The sequence below is a fragment of the Bos indicus genome, chromosome 10 (genome assembly GCF_029378745.1).
Source record: "Bos indicus isolate NIAB-ARS_2022 breed Sahiwal x Tharparkar chromosome 10, NIAB-ARS_B.indTharparkar_mat_pri_1.0, whole genome shotgun sequence".
Classification (NCBI taxonomy): Eukaryota; Metazoa; Chordata; class Mammalia; order Artiodactyla; family Bovidae; genus Bos; species Bos indicus.
In genome coordinates this window covers 70,124,681-70,145,871 of record NC_091769.1, presented here as the reverse complement: position 1 = coordinate 70,145,871, position 21,191 = coordinate 70,124,681, and the positions used below count along the sequence as shown (strand labels likewise).

General features: G+C 39.6%; 1 protein-coding gene across 2 annotated transcripts in view; it reads left to right on the top strand.

Annotated features, from left to right (window-relative positions):
• The window catches only part of ARMH4 (armadillo like helical domain containing 4), a 147,956-nt gene extending 133,376 nt beyond the window's left edge, over window positions 1–14,580 (top strand). Inside the window, exons 6-8 of one of the 2 annotated variants that reach the window (XM_070797654.1) lie at window positions 5,618–5,649; window positions 13,443–13,577; window positions 13,822–14,580. In XM_070797654.1, the coding sequence (XP_070653755.1) occupies window positions 5,618–5,649; window positions 13,443–13,577; window positions 13,822–13,887 (233 nt within the window). In that variant the 3' untranslated portion in view covers window positions 13,888–14,580. Of the gene's footprint in view, window positions 1–5,617; window positions 5,650–13,442; window positions 13,578–13,818 lie in introns of both variants that reach the window. The other variant, XM_019968976.2, reaches the window with a different exon arrangement.
• The last annotated feature ends 6,611 nt before the right edge of the window (window positions 14,581–21,191 follow it).

Here is a 21,191-nt window from a genome sequence, read left to right as displayed (position 1 = left end):
TTTTCAAGAAACAGAATCAGTAGGATGATAATGAATCTGTAGCTATGGGCTGAGGAATTAACCAAGTGGAAGGGCCTCACCTTCTTCTGCTCCCCACTATCAGCAATCTAGTGCTAACCTCCATTTGCAAAGGTTTACAAAATTTTGTAGAGCCTTTGGGGGTAAAATATGTTTTTTTTTTAAATTTTAAATATACTAAAAGATTAGAAATAATTTGGAAAGTCTTAAAAGTATAGAAAACAAAAAATCATCCTTAATTCTACAACTCATTGATGACTTCAGTTAACCTTTGAAGTACATCATTTCAATTATACATATAAAATTTTTTTTCTCATAACATTTTTATCCACAACTGAGTTTACATTATACATATGCTATTTTTTCATTTGCAATATATAATGGGAACAACACCATACCATTAAGTATTTTTCTTTAAATAATGTTAATTTTGTAGAATATTAACTCTGTGGGCATAGCCTAAAGTTTTGTTTCCTTTTAAGTGTTTAAACCATTCCTTTATTGCTGAATATTGATGCTGTTTCCATGTTCTTCTCTATTATAAATAATGGTGCAGTGAAAAGAATTAAATAAAAAATTTTTATGCATTTCCATGATTAACTATATAAGGTACATTGCTTCTACAAATGAAACTTCTGAAAGCAAAATTCATACTTTTTAAAAAGCTTTTGATATCAATTGCAACTTCTCCTTGCAGCTCCAAAAAGTCGTGCCAATTCATACCTCTTTTTTCAGTGTGATTTCTCTCTGTTAAAAAACTGCAGTTGTTGGTTCTCTTCTTCATAAAGAATCATATTTTCTTTTTATTAAAAATCTTTCCAACATTCTCTCTTCTAGCTTTTGCATTCTCTTATTGATTTCTAAGTTTCAAAGCCATCATTGTGTTAAATTTATTTTACACTGCCTTGAACATTTTGCTGGAAACAGTTTATAGCATCTCCATGAAAGAAAATCATGTTTACTCAAAAGTTGTGAACTCATTTAAAAGCAATATACAATTGCTGAAAAAGGAAAAAGCACTTACTGACCAACACCATGTCAGGGACCTTGGTGGATGCCTGAGAAACACAAGGTGTGATCCGTAGGGGTCTCACCTTCTCAGCTGGAGAAACAGAACCAAGTTCACATACTCTGAAGAGTAATTTTTCTCAACCTTGTTTAGATCCATGTCCCCTCAAACACCATCTCACTGTCTCTGGTGTCTCACTCACTTCCCAAGAAGAATTTTCCCAACCTTCTTTCTGTAGTTCCTATTATAAACCACATAACTAGACCCATTGAATGTGTTTTTTCAGATTATCTGTGCACATCCCATGCTGATATGACTTCCCTCCCCTAGTGAGGAATTCCTATGTTAAGAATCACTTAAAGTAGGGCTCTGAAATTTAAGAACCCAAGATCTGGACAGTTTGCCAGTGAGACCTGGCTTGATAAAGCTTGAGTTAAAACATTTCTCTTGGCAGTGAATTTCCTACAGTTGGAAAACTTGTGAGTGCCTTGGACCCTGATGCCATCTCTGCCTCTCTTCCCTCTTCTCTAACCTACCTGGGCTGCCATTCACAGGTAGTCAGCCGGCCCCTGGTCACCTCCTCCATGAGGGTCTCACACTAGCAGTCTGCTCCAATCTCTCTTTTGCTAGTTTTTTAACGTAATATCCAGCTGATTCCCGGATTCCAGACATCTTGCTTCTGAAGTAATTGGCTCTCCTGCTCTGTTCCTCACTCTCAGTCCCCACCTTGCTGTTGTCATCCACGTCTTATAGATCTGATGTTCTAACCTGTTTTCACTGGACTTAGGTCCCCATGCCTTCTACTGAAACAGTGTTGACCACAATGCCTGGCCAGTGCACTGTATGTTGTAAGTATTATTGAAGGATTAATGAATTGGAAGCATTCTCTTGCTTGAATTTCACTTTATGTCTTGGGCTTCAGTTCAGTTCAGTTCAGTCGCTCAGTTGTGTCTGACTTTTTGTGACCCTATGGACTGCCAGGCATGCCAGGCCTCCCTGTCCATCACCAACTCCCAGAGCTTGCTCAAACTCATGTCCGTCAAATCAGTGATGCCATCCAACCATCTCATCCTCTGTCGTCCCCTTTTCCTCCTGCCTTCCGTCTTTCCCAGCATCAGGGTCTTCTCCAGTGAGTCAGTTCCAGTGATCTGTGGCTTGGTTCTTGAATTTCCTGCACTTTCTTCCCTTGACCCCTGTATTATTCTGATTGAGCACCACCATCTTTGTCTGAATCCCAGTTGAGTCTTCCCTCAGAAGGAGTGGTGAGAGCAGGACAAACCCAAGAGGTCTTCCCAAGGTCCTGCCGTAAGAAATTGAAGCTGGGAACTGAAGGAGATAGAGGAGCCAAAGATATCTCCACATCTTCAAGCTGAGAGAGCAGAACAGTGGTGGTATCACCAAAAGAAATGGGTACATAGGAAGTCTTATTCCTGCAGGTTGTTAGTCAGATGGGGGTTGGAGTTCCAGTGGCTCTTTCCTCCCTGGAAACCATGGTTAGTCTCTTAGTTTTTCTGAGTCTCAGTTTCTTCTCTTCCCTGAGCATCATCTTACCTGACTCTCATATTTATCATTAGTTTGCCAATCAAATGATTCAGTACGTCTGAACATGCTTGGTAAGGAGTAAAGCCGTTAGCTGTCATCACTGTTGTTGCACATGGTATTATTAAAGTCAGATTGTAAGTGGAGACACTAGCTTCTTGGGTAAAATGTGTTTGTGCCAGGGGTCAGAAAGCTGTGACCCCTGGGTCAAATCTGGCCTGCTGCCTGTCCTGATATAGCCCATCAGCAAAGAATGTTTTCCAATTTTTAATTTGGTTGAAAAAAATCAAAAGAAAAATATTTGTGATGCAAGAAGATTATATGAAATTCAAATGTTGGTGTCCATAAATAAAGTGGATTAGAACAGAGCCAGACCCACTTATTTATGTACTATTTTCTATGGCTTGAGGCATCAGCAGAGTCGAGTAGTTGTGACAGAGATTGTATGGCCTGCAAGAGCCTAAAATACTGACTTTTAGTAAGAGCTCAGCAGCCTTGGCCTGCCCATTGCACTCTCCTACCTCTGCTCTCTAACATTGATTCAACTGCAGAATTTCCATTGAGCTTAAAAACTGACAAAGGTGAAGAATAAAAGATAAGGAGAGGCCCCAACAACTGTTTCAGCTGTGGGCAGGACCTTTCAAGGCGGCCTCCAGAGTCAATTATAGGAACATGGAGCAAGCTGCAAAGCCATTAGATGGAGCCATGTGGCCACCAGCTGACCTCATACTCATGTTCTGCCTCCCTTGCATCCTCCCAAGAATTTCTGAACCTTCTTAATGATCTTCTGGTATGATATTGAAAAGGGATGGTGGGAGGACATCGGCCTTGTTCCTGCTCTTAGTGGAAAAGCTTCTAGTTTCTAACCATTAAGTATGATGTTAGCTGTAGATGTTACCAAGTTGAGAGTTCCCCTCTATTCCTAGTTTGCTAATTTTATAAAAAATGAGTGCTGGATTTTGTCAAATGCTTTTTCTGTATCTATTGATATGATCATATGATTTTTCTTCATTAGCTTGTTGATGTGATAGATTAATGGATTTCCAAATGGTAAGCCAAACTTGCATATCTGGAATAGATTCTTTGCATACATTTTTGGTTTTGATTTGCTAATATTTTGTTGAGAAATTTTGCATTTGTGTTCATGAGAGATACTTGTCTGTAGTTTTAAAGACTATCTGGTTTTGGTTTTAGAATAATGCTGATCTCATATAAAGAGTTAGGAAGTTCCCTTCTGCATCTTGTCTTCTGGAAGAGATTGTATAGAATTGGCATAAATTCTTCCTTAAATGTTTTAATTCACCAGTGAACCTATCTGGGACCTGCTGGTGTTCTGGAAGGTTTTTAATTATTGATTCAGTTTCTTTAATAGATATAGGCCTATTCAGTCTTTTTCTTCTTGTGTAGGTTTTTGCAGATGTATTTTTCAAGGAATTACTCCATTTAACCCAGGTTACCAAACATGTGGACATATGGTTGTTCATAGTATTTCCTGATTATCTTTCTAATATCCATGGGATCTGTAGTAATGTCCCACTTTTATTTTGGACCTTACGAATTTGTATTTTCTCTTCTTTCAGTTAGCTTGGCTAGAGGCTTATCAATTCTATTGATCTTTTCAAAGAACTATCTTTTTTTTTTTTTCTTTTTTAAACTGAAGCATAATTGACCTGTAATACTATGTTAATTCCAGGTGCATAGCATAGTGATTCAGTATTTCTATGTATTACAAAATATTTACTATGGTATGTCTAGTTATCTGTCATCAGACAAAGATATTACAATATTACTGACTGTATATTCCACATGTTGTACATTTCATCCTCATGACTCATTTATATTGTAACTGGAAGTCTGTACCTGTTACTCTCCATTCAACCCACCACTCCCTCCCTTATGGCAATCACTGTTCCTTCTCTGTATCTGTTTCTATTGTTTTCCTTTTTTCATTTGCTGTTTTTTAGATTCCACGTGTAAGTTAAAATCATACATCATTTTTCTTTCTGACTTATTTCACTTAGCATAATAACCTCTAGGACCATTCATGCTGTTACACTGAAATCACAAGAGATTTTTCTTTTTATGGCTAGCATTCCACTGTGCATAATATACCACATCTTCATCTGTTCATCTGTTGCTGGACGTTCAGGTGGTTTCCATATGTTGCCCACTGTAAGTAATGCTGCAATGAACATAGGAATGCATGCATCTTTTCTAATTAATGTTTTTGTTTTCTCTGGAGAAAAATACTTAAAATGGAATTGCTAGATCTTTTTGTAGTTCTGCTTTTGAGGACTCTCCATACTATTTTCCATAATGCTTGAGCCAATTTGTACCACCAACAGTGCACAGGGGTTTTCTCCACATCCTCACCAACTTGTTATATCCTCCACGCTTGTTATTTCTTATCTTTTGTAATGGCCATTCTGACATGTGTGAGGTGTTCTCTCATTGTGATTTTGAGTTGCATTCCCCTAATGTTGAGTAATGGGGGCTTTTTTATGCTGAGTATCTTTTCGTGTGTCTTGGTCATATGTATCAATATATCTTTGGGAAAATGTCTATTCAGATTCTTGGTGGGATTGTCAGTCCTTTTGGTGTTGAGTTAATGAGTTCTTTGTATATGTTGGATATTAACCCCTTATCTGATACATCATTTGCCAATAAATACCTTTTCCCATTCAAAAAAAAAAAAGAGAGAAAATGTCAGTTAGAAATGAACTTGATATTTTGAAGGTGTTTTTCTCACTCATCCCCCAGACCTCCCCCCAAATAATAGAAAATGCATTTAGCAAAGAAAAATATTCTCTGTTCCTTTAACAATGATGTGAGGGATATGTTAGTGTTCTTTTTTGCATTTTTAAATGAGAATAAAAAACGATTACTGTCATTATGTTAATACTGTTGACCCTGTCACTGTATTTCATACAATAAAATATTCATTGTATCAAATTAACTTAGTACATGAAATATAAATTACCAAATGAACTTAACACATGAAATGTAAGTAGAAAGATGGCTATTTACATTTTCTTCTCTTATTTTCCTTAGTGAGAAGCTGGATGGAAAAGCTAAAAGACAAGGTAAGAGAAATACTTTCTTCCTTTGGATTTATTTTAGAGGGCATAGCTTTGTCAAATAAAAGATCTTCAGAATAATGGAGCTTTATATCATTATTCTGATTCTGATAACCTGTGCAAAGATCCAGGACCACTTCCAGGTACCCAGCAAGAAAGAAGACCTTCCCTTTAAGAAGGGATGCCTTATTCTTTGGAGTGCCATTCATTCTTCTGGAATGTAATTCCTGATATATACAACTGATAGCATCCTTGACATATCAAGGTAGAGTTCCTTTTAGGGAATTTCAGGAGTGTAATCCCATTCTAGTGGGCATTTTATGTCCCAGTACAAGGATCTTTTAAATCTGATCTTCCTGTATGAAGAAGAAATACTTTGGATTTTGGAAGGCATTGATTTTTCTGACCCAAGGACAAAAATTGACAGATCTGACTTAAGAATAAAACTTTGTGATGGAAAGGGCATCCTTCACCCATAGTGGAAGGTGAGATTAAAAATCCCCGAGCACCTGAGCACTCTCTTTAGGCCCACTTTTGTGTGGTCTATCATAGTGCTGCTGCTTACTGAGTGACAATGAGCTGACCTATCTAGAAAGGCCAACTATAGAAAAATATTTTCCACTCTTGGATTCATTCTGTCATCAACAACTGTGATTGACAATATTAACTTCCTTCCAGGTTCATGTTTTTCATTTTCTTTTAATTTTCAACACTCTCTAAGGTTTCATTTTTAGTGCCTTGTAATTTCAAACTGGAATTACTCATAAAAATATTGGTGGAATTTTGAACTCCTTGCTGTAGCCTCTGTCAGATCTAATTACTACAACCCAGCTCAAATTTCACTGGGGGTATAGTTAAATGGAAATCATTTCAACTGCCAGATAGGAGTTACTTGCAATTCACCTGTCTTAGAATATACATCTGTGGATAGTATTCCATATCTTTTTTATTATTTGAGGTCAGTTTCTCTCATATTTGAATGATTAGTATTTATTTTGCTACAGTTTAATGTTAAAGGATAAGAGAAAACATTCACTAGTAGTTAAAATTGTATGATTATATTAATTCTTGTCAGTATTATTTTTCTACTTCTCAGTAAAATTTAGACTATATGATTTTTACAAATGAGATTATTTGATGTTCATACATATTTAAAGTGATATAGAAGAATTTTAAACCTGTTGACATTAGTGGAAGCCATTTTCACATCTGTAATAGGTCCAGTTGTCTGAGGGAAGTATAATCAGAGGACTGAGCAAGATTTGGGGTAGGAGAAGCTCAAAAATTCAGAATTGAATATATTTACCTTGGTATTCATGCTATTTTTCAGAGGAAAATATAATGCAATGAAAAGTAAACAGGCTTTGTTAGTTTAATCTAGGGATCCATATGTCATTGTTTCTATAGAAAATGTCCTTCTGAATTACCAAAATGGACAAAAGCTAGACTTAAGAAAATAAATTTTGGCACAAGCCTGTTTTGAAATTGAATGTTGCAGAGTTTCTTACCTGTGTATATATATAGCTTTGCCACTTTGTTTAGAAATCTGGGTAGCTTTAGAGAAAGGCTATATTTTCTCTTCCTGTGGACCCTTCCTTCTTATCTTTTCCCAAAGGCCTAGCACCCTCTCCTTGCTCTATTTCACCAAGAGAGATAATTTTGTGAATGGTTTTAGTTTTCTGAATTGAAGTTTTTCCAGCCCTTTCTTCACTGTATTCCATAGTATTTTTTCACTTATGTCTTAGTTTTAAAAAACTGGAAGAAAAATAGCTGAAACTCCACCAGGTTTATTTGTTCTATGCCTTGTCTATATTTTTATTTAACTATATTTTAAATTGAAGTATAGTTCATTTATAATGTATTATTTTCAGGTATATAGCAAAGTGATTCAGTTATACATATATACACTTTTCAGATTATTTCTATTGTAAGTTATTGCAAGATATTGAATATAGGTCTCTGAATATAGTAGGTCCTTGCTATTTACCTATTTTGCATATCAGATCAGATCAGATCAGATCAGTCGCTCAGTCATGTCCGATTCTTTGCGACCCCATGAATCACAGCACACCAGGCCTCCCTGTCCCTCACCAACTCCCGGAGTTCACTCAGACTCACGTCCATCGAGTCAGGGATGCCATCCAGCCATCTCATCCTCTGTCATCCCCTTCTCCTCCTGCCCCCAATCCCTCCCAGCATCAGAGTCTTTTCCAGTGAGTCAACTCTTTGCATGAGGTGGCCAAAGTACTGGAGTTTCAGCTTTAGCATCATTCCCTCCAAAGAACACCCAGGGCTGATCTCCTTCAGAATGGACTGGTTGGATCTCCTTGCAGTCCAAGGGACTCTCAAGAGTCTTCTCCAACACCACAGTTCAAAAGCATCAATTCTTCAGCGCTCAGCCTTCCTCACAGTCCAACTCTCACATCCATACATGACCACAGGAAAAACCATAGCCTTGACTAGACGAACCTTTGTTGGCAAAGTAATGTCTCTGCTTTTGAATATGTTATAGTAGTGTTTATATGCTTAATTTTCTATTGGAGTATGATTGATTTGCAATGTTGTGTTAGTTTCAGGTGTATAGCAAGGTGATTCAGTTATACATATACATATATCTATTGTTTTTCAGATTCTTTTCCCATATAGGTTATTACAGAATATTGAGTAGAGTTCCATGTACTGTACAGTAGGTTCTTGTTGACCATTATTTTATATATAGTAGTGTATGTATGTTAATCCCAAGCTCCTAATTTATCCCTCCCTCTATCCCCCCCACACTAACTCCTTTGGTAACTATAGGTTTCTTTTATATGTCGGTGAGTCTGTTCCTATTTTGTAAATAAGTTCATTTGTATCATTTTTAGATTCCATGTATAAATGATATCATGTGGTGTTTGTCTTCCTCTGATTTACGTCACTTAATATGATAATCTCTAGGTTCATCAATGTTGTTGTATTTGTCTTACTTTGTCTCTTTCTTGGAGGGATTCAGTTTAACCAGTCCCCTCCCTCTGGGAGTAAAATATTATACACTTACTTGATAAATAATGCATATGTGTACACACATATATGTGTGTATATACATATACACACACACACACACATGCACACGCACATATATATATCTTGGGCTTCCCTGGTGGCTCAGACAGTAAAGAATCCGCCTACAATGCAGGAAACCCGGGTTCAATCCCTGGGTTGAGAAGATCCCCTGGAGAAGGACATGGCAACCCATTCCAGTATTCTTGCCTGGGGAATTCCATGAACAGAGGAGCCTGGCGAGCTACAGTCAGTGGGGCCGCAAAGAGTCAAACATGACTGAGCAACTAACACACACATACTTAACTTCCCCTCTCTCTCTCTCCCCCTCTTTCTCGTCTTCTGTCTAGCTGGCTAGCTAGCTATCATCTATAAAAGTCTTGTTAGTCATTACCTTCAGAAACTATTTGAGAGTGAAACTATTGCTGTTTTGATGAAAGTCACAGAATCCTGGAGAATTGAAAACTAAACTACATATTTAACTAGCTCTTCAGTCAACCCATAATATCTATTCAGTTTTGCTTCATTTAATTGTTCCTGATATTGGTGTCCCTGTTAGTTGGATTCTAGAAGGAGTGGTAGGTATTCTCAAAAGTTCTGAATTATTCCTTTTGTTGTTGTTGTTTAGTCTTCCTGTATTAAAGTGAAGTCGCTCAGTCGTGTCCGAGTGTTTGTGACCCCATGGACTGTAGCCTACCAGGCTCCTCCGTCCATCAGATCTGAATGGCAGACAACCTCCGATGGCAATAGCTTAACCAAGAGAGAAGTTTGTTTTTCTCTCATTTATGAGTCTGGAGGGAGCAGTCAGGGTCAGTGAGGAACGACGCTATGAAGGTGCAAGCTCCTTTTATTTGATGTTCCATCATTTGTGACCTTGATTCTCACGGTCATCTCATGGTTCTGGATTGCAGTTAGGTCCATATTCAGTCAGAAGGAAGGAGGAAAAAGGGAGGCTACAACATCCCTCCCCTCTTAAGAAGGAGGAGAAGAAAATGACAACCCACTCCAGTATTCTCGCCTGGAAAATTCCATGGACAGAGGAGCCTGGCGGACTACTGCCCATTGAGGCACAAAGAGTCGGACATAACTAAGCAACTGAGTGCACACACACACACACACACACACACACACACTTCACAGCAGCGATTCTCATGTATAGTCTGGACCAGTGGCATTGTGTCACCTGAGAGCTTGTTAGAAATGCAAAATCCCAGGTCCCTAACTAGACCTACTGAATCAGAAACTCTGGGAAAGGGGTCAAGAAATCTGTTTTAACAAGTCTGATTAACAGGTGATTCTGATGCATGCTCAAGTTTGAGAAACACTGTTAAACAAACCTCATAAAGATACTTATGAATTCAGTAGACTTTAGGCAGAAAACTTTACTCTTTCTTACGTTTTCTTGAAAACAAGTGTTTCTGAACAAAAACATTAGCCTAAGAAAGGATGACTTTCTCATAAATACAAAACAAACCAAAACCAAACAAAAAAACCCAACTATATGCAGTAAACTTTATCTTATAATGCATTTTTTAATTTTCAAACTGTTTTTTGGAAATAATTTCAAATTTACGGAAAAGATACAAGAATAAGAATAGTACAGAGAACACCCCTGTTCTTTTTATCCAGATGCACTTGTTCTTCCCATGCTGCTCCATTTGTTTTCTCTTTTATTGGCTGTCTTCCTACCTCTGCCCTTTTTTCTGAGCCATTTGAGGGAAAGTTGCATACATTATGGTCCTTTTACACCAAATCCCAATATTTCCTATGATTAAGAATATCCTATTAGCAAACCATAGTACAGTTATCAACTTGAGTACATTTAACATTGATATCATACTTTTTATCTGTTCTGGCATCTGGACTTCAGGCTTAGTTAACAGACCCAAAATGACCTTCATAAAATAATTCTTCTCGAGTACAGGATCTTGTCTAGGTCATATAACACATTTAGTTGTCAGGATGCTTCAGTTTAGTTCAGTCGCTCAGTTGTATCCGACTCTTTGCAACCCCATGGACTGCAGCACGCCAGGCTTCCCTATCTATCACCAACTCCCGGAGCTTGCTCAAACTCATGTCCATCAAGTTGGTGATGCCATCCAACCATTTCATCCTCTGTTGTCATCTTCTCCTCCTGCCTTCAATCTTTCCCAGCGTCAGGATCTTTTCTAATAAGTCAGTTCTTCACATCAGGTGGCCAAAATATTGGAGCTTCAGCTTCAGCGTCAGTCCTTCCAATGAATATTCAGGGTTGATTTCCTTTAGGATTGACTGATTTGATAGTTTTCCTTAATGTGGGCCATTTGTATAGCCATCTGTTGTCTTTTCTGATGCTGATATTTGTAAAGAATATGGTACTTTAGAAAACAGAATGTTCAGTTTAAGTTTATTGGATGTTTCCTCATGATTAGATTCAGCATTCTCAGTTGGAATATGCATGATTTCAGTTCTGTCCTTCTCAGGGAGGTAGTGTGAAGGAATGGGCACGTGCAATATTTCTGAACAGAGAAAAGGTGCTGGGCACAATTCATAGCTTTATATGCAGATGCATCTTATTTGTTTTCATTTCTGCAGGAAACAAGTCATGGCAATTCTAAAAAAAGAGGTTATCTTCACTTAGTTTTGAATGAGGAATGGTTAAATTACATTTGAAGAGGGTAGGTTTCTTTATTCCCTTCTTGTAAATTACTTGTAATTTCAAAGCACAGGCAGATCACACACACACACACACACATACGCACACGCACACGCACACATACACACACAGGAGGGAATGAAGAGAGGAGAAAGAGATTAATTGAATTTTTGTAAAGTCTACATTATTTAAAGCTCTGGAAATGAGAAGCCTTAATGTGTAAATAAGAAATATGCAAAGAGTGACACATTTTGTAATATTCATGTTTTTGGTGTGGGCTTGAGTTACAGAATGTTAAGAGACCCACAGGTTGATCAAGTTGAGCTTCCAGAAAGCTCAAGTATCATCCTTTGAATGTAGAGCTCTGTATTAATAAGGTCTAATCTACTGGGCTTAAAATTGATCATACATTAACATGTATGTGTATTTCCATGCACTGAGAATGGTGATGTAAAATGAAACTCGTAGTTCTGGTGAGAACACCCAGATTTTGTTATTGTCCAATATTTTCCCACATGGAAAATTACATACTTTTGTAAGCCTTATGTAGATGTAGAAGAACTTTAGAAAAAGTTTGGGTTTTGGCAAAGCATATTAATTTGTTGGGAAATGACTGGGCTTTGTTTCTTTGGGGAAAACAGTATGCTGAAGAATGATGCTATGTTCTCAAATTAATGAAAAAAATTCCATATTGTGCTCTAACTCAAGACTCTGGAAAACAGAACGAGTGAATGAGCTGGCTGTGTACAAGAGGATGCTGCAGTTTTGTAAGGTCTTGTCTGTTCCTTTGATTTACTTCTAGAAGTGTTGGGAAAGCATCACAGCCCGCTTACTTCAGCATTTTTTAGAAAACTTTTATTTTTTGTTCTTCTCTGTTTTGGGCTTATTCTGAAAGATACTGTGCTATATTAAAAGTTTTAGAAATAGTTACGTAAGTGAACAAACTCATAGTTTTTCTCCTGTAAAATAACGTCTGTCTAAAGTACTCACTATAGTATTTTTTGAATTGTTAATTGTTTATGTTTCTTTCCCCGGGTAGGCTTCTAGAAGGGGTCGTCATGGAAGATAAACCAGTGTCGTGTTTCTCCATGAAGGGCTGTGGTTATTCATACACCTGTATCTCTCAGGTGTCTTACTGGCCAGGATGCAGAAATGACCCTTCCTTAGGGTGATGGCCTGGCCCTGAATTTGGGTTGGTTCTGCACTACTTACTCAAGTCCAGGGATGTGTGGAGATCACGCTGGTCTCTTAGGACCAAAGTGTCCATAATAACACCTTGGAGATGTTGGAGACTGCCATGTTGGAAATCTCCAAGCTCTTTTGGAAGTACCAGCACTGTTAGCAGTGATATTTCTGGCTTCTGTCACTTTCTTTCTTTGGAGCCTGGGACACTCAGAATTCCCTGCCAGCCCTCAACTTTGGTCTTGTTCACTAGGCAGATTTTTTCTTCTGTATAAATGAATCCATCTACATTATGTGCAACTCTCTCTCATCCTTGTCTTTTCTGCTTGGCCTCCAAAACCTAACATCCTTTTTTCCTCTGCAGGGCCTTCTCTTCCCTGCTGTCTCTAGAAAGCTCTCTCTTTCACTCATGTAGAAGCACATTCCTCTTTCCTTTCCTACCATGATGCAGCTAAGATTGTAAGAGGGGAACCACCAAAGTCAAGGCCCCCATTTGTCCCCCAAGAAACACAATATTCCACTGAGCAATGCCCCCCAACCGTGTCCACCCCCACCCCCCAGAGCTAGACTCAGGCTGCTATTTGCAATTTATAGCATTTTAATAGTCCTGGCAATTTCAGAGGCTACTTCATCCATCTTTAATACAAATTATATTTCTGTCACCAAAACCTGATGTTGACAAATGTGCATAACCAAGTGGCTGGAGGTGCCACCAGGTCTGGCTGATTTATTGCAGTATTTATATGTATATGAAATATCCAAAAATAGTCATACCTCTCTGTTGCCTTCTCCCTAAAAGTGACTTTATTCCAGGTGCTACTTTAGAACAAAGCTGACAAGAGAATTCAAAGTGTCTAAAAACCCTGCTGCCCTCCAGCAGAACTGGGAAACCCAGGGCAGTGGTCTGCTTAGCATCCTAATGCAGGTTTCCTTTCCCATGCAGGCAGGATATATGTCTGGGATGTTGGTGCCCGTAGGGGTTGGGATAGCAGGAGCCTTGTTCATCTTGGGAGCGCTCTACAGCATTAAGGTTATGAATCGCCGAAGGAGAAACGGCTTCAAAAGGCATAAAAGAAAGGTATGGAATCCGCAACAGCAAAACCTAGTCACTTTCCCAACTGTTCCTCGCTTTTCTAATTTGCTTAATAAAGCACATGGGGCTTAATGATGCATGAATGGTACTGATGTGCCCAGTGGTTCCGATGAGTTGCTGCAGCTGCAACCTCGGCTTCATTTGTTCACGTGTCTTTTAAAGGGGACCTGTTCCTTGGCTTTGCTCTGCAGCAGGAGTGTAATGCTTTTCTGTTTTCTTTCCCCAGCAGAGAGAATTCAACAGCATGCAAGATCGAGTCATGCTCTTAGCCGACAGTTCCGAAGATGAATTTTGAACTGAACTGGAGTTTAATTGGGAGAGTCAACGTGATGTTATTATTTTTTATTTGAGGGCTAAAAAAAAAAAAAAACAAAAGAGAACAACATTCTGCCACATTGGGGCTGTCGGGCCATTGGTCTCACTGTCTGCTGGGTAGTAGATTTTTCTTGTACTGAACAGAAAAGGCATGCTGTATATGACCTGTGATGCGCAGTATTTGTTTTTATCCTGTAGTGAATTTTCCACAGCCATGGGCTACAACTCGTAAATATGCAGCATACATGTTGTTCAGTAGGAGTTGCTAGGTTAGATAGAGTAAATATTTTGTATTTTTCCACAGTGTCTTTCCCTTTGTTTGGATTATCTGTGCTAAAGTGTAACAGTTCTTGCTGCCAAGGCACACTTGACTCTGAAATAGAAATCTTAACAAAGAAGAACTTGTGATGATTGCTCAACCTACTTGAACCCTTGGTTTGTGTGGGCCACGGCACACACTACATTCGCATCAAACCTAGCAGCAACTCGGAATGAAATCTTTTTCATCAAGAAGATCTCTCAGCTCATTAGGATATATGTAGATTTGTACGTACCTTACATTATGTACTTGAGTCTCCTGGTTTTATTATTTTCCCCCTTCTTTTTTATTCTCATTCTTGACAAAGAAAAAAATGCACTAGAAGTAATGCATTAAATTGACTCTTGGTCTTCATGTAAGCTTGCTTTCTTAAATAGTATGCTGCTGCTGCTAAGTCGCTTCAGTCATGTCCGACTCCGTGTGACCCCATAAACGGCAGCCCACTAGGCTCCTCTGTCCCTGAGATTCTCCATGCAAGAACACTGGAGTGGGTTGCCATTTCCTTCTCCAATGCATGAAAGTGAAAAGTGAAAGTGAAGTCGCTCAGTCATGTCCGACTCCTAGCGACCCCATGGACTGCAGCCTACCAGGCTCCTCCATCCATGGGATTTTCCAGGCAAGAGTACTGGAGTGGGGTGCCATGGCCTTCTCCACTTAAATAGTCTAATTGAGTCCAACAGATGTATCCATAGATTCTTACATGTTTATCATTAAGAGAGATCCTTTTAGTATATCATTGACTTTGTCAAGAAGAAATGAGGAAGAAATCAAGAGGAAAAGGAGGGTAGGTAAGCTCCCAGAGCGTTTGGCTCTTCTCTTTGGCTCTGTGCTTGTGTGGCCACCATTCTGAATTATTCAGAGCACTGCTTTTCTATATCTGCAGTCTTGGTCCTTGTATGATTGGACCACCATTGGTTCTTGTTTGGCTTTATTAGAAAACCGCGTTCTCTGGTAGGAGCAGGCTCAGGAGCTAAGAGTCCTGGCACAAGACAGAGCTTATGAAAAACCAGCCTCTCTCAAGGTGACTCACTGTGGAGATGCTGGACTGCGTAGATCATGTCTCATTTCCCGTGGAATGCAATTCCTTTTCTCCAGGTATTTGGGATTTTAAGAAGTGCAGGTTTTGGGGGTATTTTTTTGACTTCATCACATGGCATTTGGAACTTCCTCAACCAGGGATTTAACCTATGCCCCTTGCAGTACAAGTACAAAGTCCTAATCAGTGACCACCAGGGAAGTCCAGGAAGTGGTTTTGGGTGAAGACTTGGCTCATTAGCGTGGAAGAATAAAGGTTACTAATAACACTGTCCATGATGTTTTACAGCATGGAGAACTTATTCAAATGTAATGGGGCCTGCTTTGCTGTTTGCAAGGAAAGCTACACAGTTATTCCTCAAAGCTGTGTATGTTTTTCTTCTCCCATTTGACTGAAGACAGAACTGAAGCAGAGAAGTGAAACGATTATCCAAAATTGTACCCAGAAAGAATCAGGACTAGAACCCACTTGGACCCCACACCATGCACCCCTATCTTCAGCTCAGTGCCCTTTCCACATGCTTTAGAAGAACCAACAACATTGCAGAGTCCTTCAAAACCAAGATTCTAAGGAAATAGCTTCTTGACCCAGGAACACGGAACACAAGTTTCTGTCTTTGTTAAATGAACGACGTCTTACTAATTTCTCTCATCAGATCAGATCAGTCGCTCAGTCGTGTCCGACTCTTTGCGACCCCATGAATCGCAGCACGCCAGGCCTCCCTGTCCATCACCAACTCCCAGAGTTCACTGAGACTCACGTCCATCAAGTCAGGGATGCCATCCAGCCATCTCGTCCTCTGTCATCCCCTTCTCCTCCTGTCCTCAATCCCTCCCAGCATCAGAGTCTTTTCCAATGAGTCAACTCTTCGCATGAGGTGGCCAAAGTACTGGAGTTTCGGCTTTAGCATCATTCCTTCCAAAGAAATCCCAGGGCTGATCTTCAGAATGGACTGGTTGGATCTCCTTGCAGTCCAAGGGACTCTCAAGAGTCTTCTCCAACACCACAGTTCAAAAGCATCAATTCTTTGGTGCTCAGCCTTCTTCACAGTCCAACTCTCACATCCATACATGACCCCTGGAAAAACCATAGTCTTGACCAGACAGACCTTTGTTTCTTTTTCTCTCCCACATCAGCTGTTTTCCTTATAATCACATAAATTTAAGTATCACTTGTAGGTAACTCATAGAGAAACCTTTCTTGAATTCATTCTTGAGAGAGAGAGCTGGCTTACATGAATGATTTTATTAAATAATTCTTTTTGCCAAGAAATACAAGCAAATGGGCTAACTTGATAAGGAGAATTTAAAAGCTCTGTATAGTCAAATAGATGTTAGAATAGACACACATGCTCAGGGTCAGGTTTTAAAAATAGAGCTCAGAACCGTGACACTTCAGGATTTTGTTATTTCATGAGTAGAGACATTCTGACACTACAGAGGGTACGTTTGCCCTTTCTGAGAGCAGCCTCTTGCTGTAAGTGTTCCTAAGGTAAGGAGGAGGTGAGCACAATGTATCATTACTGCCTTTGTGTTCTTGACAAGCTGTTTGTAGAGAAAACACAATAGGCCTGTCTATGCAGTATCCCATGGGTGATACTTATAGCCATTCCTGCCTCAGGCTACTCTTAGTCTGAAGATCACGGTAAATAGGTTGAACCTTCAAACTGTAGTATAATAAAGTCACCAGTGACAGACGTATATTATCACTTGTCCAGAGGGCTATGGTGACTTGTTTGTGCCTTTAGGCCTAAACAGAAATGTCTCTGCAGTTCTTATGGGGGCAGGTGACTGTTTAAAGAGAAAGAGATTACTTAGATCCTAGCGGTTTGCTATACGAAGCCATTTAAACACCTGGGTTGAGTGGAAGGTTCTATGGATCGCTCAGCTAGTGTGTTTTCCTCGCTGCCTGTGGCTGTGGAACAGTGGTGTTCAGTGGTTGGTTTGGGTTATTCAGAGGAACGGAGAAGATTGTCGTTTTCTAAACAAAACCTGGGATTAGGGTTGCTGCCCCGTGGAGGTGCCTGCCAATGGTTATGCTGTAGTTCAGGTCGAGAGTAGTAAATCAGGCACTGATGGGTTTTTGTATGCTTATATTTGCATGTTAAAAATAAAACATCAACTCTTTATTCAAAAAACTAAGCTTAAAACGTTTAACAACTAAACATATAACGCCGTCTAGAGTTGGAGGGTGGTGACAGATGCAGTTTCAATTGCTAACACCTGCCCCTCTGAACTGAACTGACCCGGTCAGAACTTCAGGTGTCCTGCTGTGGGGCTAGGGACTGTGTCTTATTCTGAGGGGTAGGCAGAGTTTCCCAAATTCTCTGGCTCCTGAGAATCACCTGGAATACTTATTAAACATAAATTCCAAGGCCCCTTCTCAGACCCACTGAATCAGAATCTCCAGGGGAGGAGCTTGGGATTCTCCTGTCTGGGCAAGTGTGAGGACAGCTAGAACCTCTAGGCAGAGAACAGCTTCCTTATTAAAGGGACAGGGAGACCAGGCCCCCGGGGAGAGAGTCTGCCCTAGTCAGCTATTCATCAATCACACCCACCGTAGTGCAGCAGGGAAAATGGGAGGCAAGAGGAAAAGGGTGGAGGCTTCTGGAGCAGGGTCCCCAACCTCTGGCATCTAATACCTGATGATCTGAAGAGGGGCTGATATAGTAATAATAGAAATAAAGTGCACAATAAGTGTCCTGAGCTTGAATCATCCCCAAACCATCCCCCAGCCCCCTCCCCGAAAAATTGTCTTCCACGAAACCCATCCCTGGTGCCAAAAAGATTGGGAACCGCTGTTAAAGAGTAGAGTGCTGAGATAGAGGGAGAGGGTTCCTCCTGTGCCCCTGGTGTCTTTCTCTAATCAGAAGACAGTACTTTCCTTTTAAACCTCTGCTTTTCCCTCTTCTGTTAGTTGCTTCTCTCAGTAGCTGCTGGCTTAATTCATATGCAATATTTGGAGTTAATTAGTATCCCAGGGAAACAGATTCCCTGAGCAGTGCTTTAGCCTTGGCTTCAGCTCATAAACTGCCTCAGATGCAGTCTTGCAGAAACATTTTCTTAGAGTACCTATATCTCTTACACGGGTCAAAAATGTTATGGGGAAATTTTTTTAAAGCACAGCTTTAGAACACACTGAAAGTAGTTTTAACATGGTCAATCAAAGATCGTTTTTTTTTTTAGACTTGAAAGTGAACATTTATTTAGAATGAAAATTCCCAAATTTTATAAAATTGACATTCCACAAATGTACAGGAAAATTATATTTTTATTGATTAACCTCATGGTATACCTCTCGTACTTTTTTTTCCTGACCTTTTTGCCTGCACAGCCTCAAAGCTGGTTCTTTATTTCATCATTATTTTTTTTTAAGTGGCTAAAACTTAGAAGTCAAAATGTCATAGAGGTATCCCTTGTGCTTTTCTGTCTGTAAAGATATCTTCTTCACATGGAGTCCAAACAAAGCCCCTTAATGGGAATCACATCCACAACTTAGGGGAGATGCATCAGATCATCCACAGGCATTGTAATTTCTGTGTAAATAATCAGTGTTTCTACCAGATGCCAAAGAGTAGCTTTTGGGAACAAGATACATTACTTGGCACAGGGTTTTAGCTGCATGACCTTTTGGCAAGATAGGCTTTGTTTTGAATACAAGGAAATCTGAAAAGGCAGGATTACAACTGAAGAAGAAAAAAAAAAGCTCTGCTTTTGAGGGCATGTGAAGGTATCATTACAAGGGAAAACTATGGGTAGAAAATGGAAAAAAAATCATAATACAAAGCAGATGTCAAAAGGGCACAAGACATTAGTATGTGCTAGAGAAGGCTTAAGTTCTGATGCTTGGAAAAATTATAAAGATAAGTGACAAGAATGCAAATGAAGTAGACTGTTAGCAGGGGAAGAGGCCATAAATCTATACCAACCTAGGTCTCCATCCTCTCCATCCAAGAAAATGACCATGCACTAGGTAGAGCAGACATGGCTGGGATCTCATTGAAATCCGCCATCAATGAGATGAAAAGAGCTTGGTTATTGTAAATAAGCTTAAACTCAGTTAAGTTTCTTAATTATTCAAAGTTCAAATAATTGAATATACATTTTTAGGAAGGAAATAATTTGAAAACAAAATAATAGTACTGACTTACTAAAAGCTTACTTACTTACTTACTTACTTATTTGTACATTTAGTATCTCTCATTAGAAACGCACTTCCTTTTGGGAGGAAGCCATTAGACTGAAGCTGGGGATGGACAGAGGAGAGACATCTATTTATTTGCTTTGATAATTATCAACTTTGGCAGTCAGCATAGCTGGAAACATAATTCCGTGGCTTAAGTTCTATATGCAGAAAGAATCATCAACATTCATTTTGTAAGCCACTGTTAGCTGCATAAATGCAGCTGCTAAGTCGCTTCAGTCATGTCTGACTCTGTGCGACCCCATAGATGGCAGCCCACCAGGCTCCCCCATCCCTGGGATTCTCCAGGCAAGAACACTGGAGTGGGTTGCCATTTCCTTCTCCAATCATAAATGCATTGGCCTTATCCTATTTGGGGCATCTAACTCCCTATTGATTAGCTCAAATTTCTATTATGTGTATATAGGAAAGTGAGGAAGGAAGACCGAATGAAGGAAGAAAGAAATTTCCCCCAGTCAATAGCAGCAAAAAAAAAAAAAAAAAAAAAACGAGACCAATCACATATTGTTCTACTTTGTTTAAAAACATACACAAAATATTGGGGTTAAAAACCTCTCAAGTAGTTCACTTAGTAAAGCAAAGATCTTAACTTTCCCTCCTCAAAAAGCAGCAGCATCAATAAACACATGATCACTGTTAATTATTTGTATTATCGTATATAAATTCTCATCCTCAGATTAGTTTCCAGATTCAAGGTTCAAGACTGATGATGCTCAGAAGTGAACCTTTGGTGGGATAAGGATGGAGGAATTGAAAAGGAGTGGAAACAGAAGAATTAACTGCAGGGGGAGAAATCCTCTTATTTTCCTTCTCAAGGTTCACAGGTGAGGGAACGGAGAGCAAGCAGAATGGAAGGCCAGTGTAGTGCTCACTTGAATGATTTTATTGCAGTTGAGGCACGTGGAGAGGTCTGTTGCTCTGGTCCTAAAAATATGAACCTGGTAAGAGGTCAGACGCTTACTCCTTGGAAGGAAAGTTATGACCAACCTAGACAGCATATTAAAAAACAGAGACATTACTTTGCCAACAAAGGTCCATCTAGTCAAAGCTATGGTTTTTCCAGTAGTCATGTATGGATGTAGGAGTTGGACTATAAAGAAAGCTGAGCGCCAAAGAATTGATGCTTTTGAACCGTGGTGTTGGAGAAGACTCTTGAAAGTCCCTTGGACTGCAAGGAGATCCAACCAGTCCATCTTAAATGAGATCAGTCCTGGGTGTTCATTGAAAGGACTGATGTTGAAGCTGAAACTCCAATACTTTGGCCACCTGATGTAAAGAGCTGACTCATTTGAAAAGACCCTGATGCTGGGAAAGATTGAGGGCAGGAGGAGAAGGGGATGACAGAGGATGAGATGGTTGGATGGCATCACCGACTCAATGGACATGGGTTTGGGTGGACTCTGGGAGCTGGTGATGGACAGGGAGGCCTGGCGTGCTGCGATTCATGGGGTCGCAAAGAGTCGGACACGACTGAGCGACTGAACTGAACTGAAGAGGTCAGAAGACTGGGGTTTTATTAACCAGCATCATGTGCATCTCAGTATTGTCTTCCTAATTCACAGTGAAATGAAGAAACCAATTGCGTTAGAGACATTTCTCCAATTTTATGCCTCACAGCATGGCTATAGAGTTCGTGTATTTTCAGACTTTTCATGACCAGACAGACCAAAGTATACATTCAGGAAAGTGTAAGCACAGTCTTCCAAAACAGAAAGGTGTTTGGATA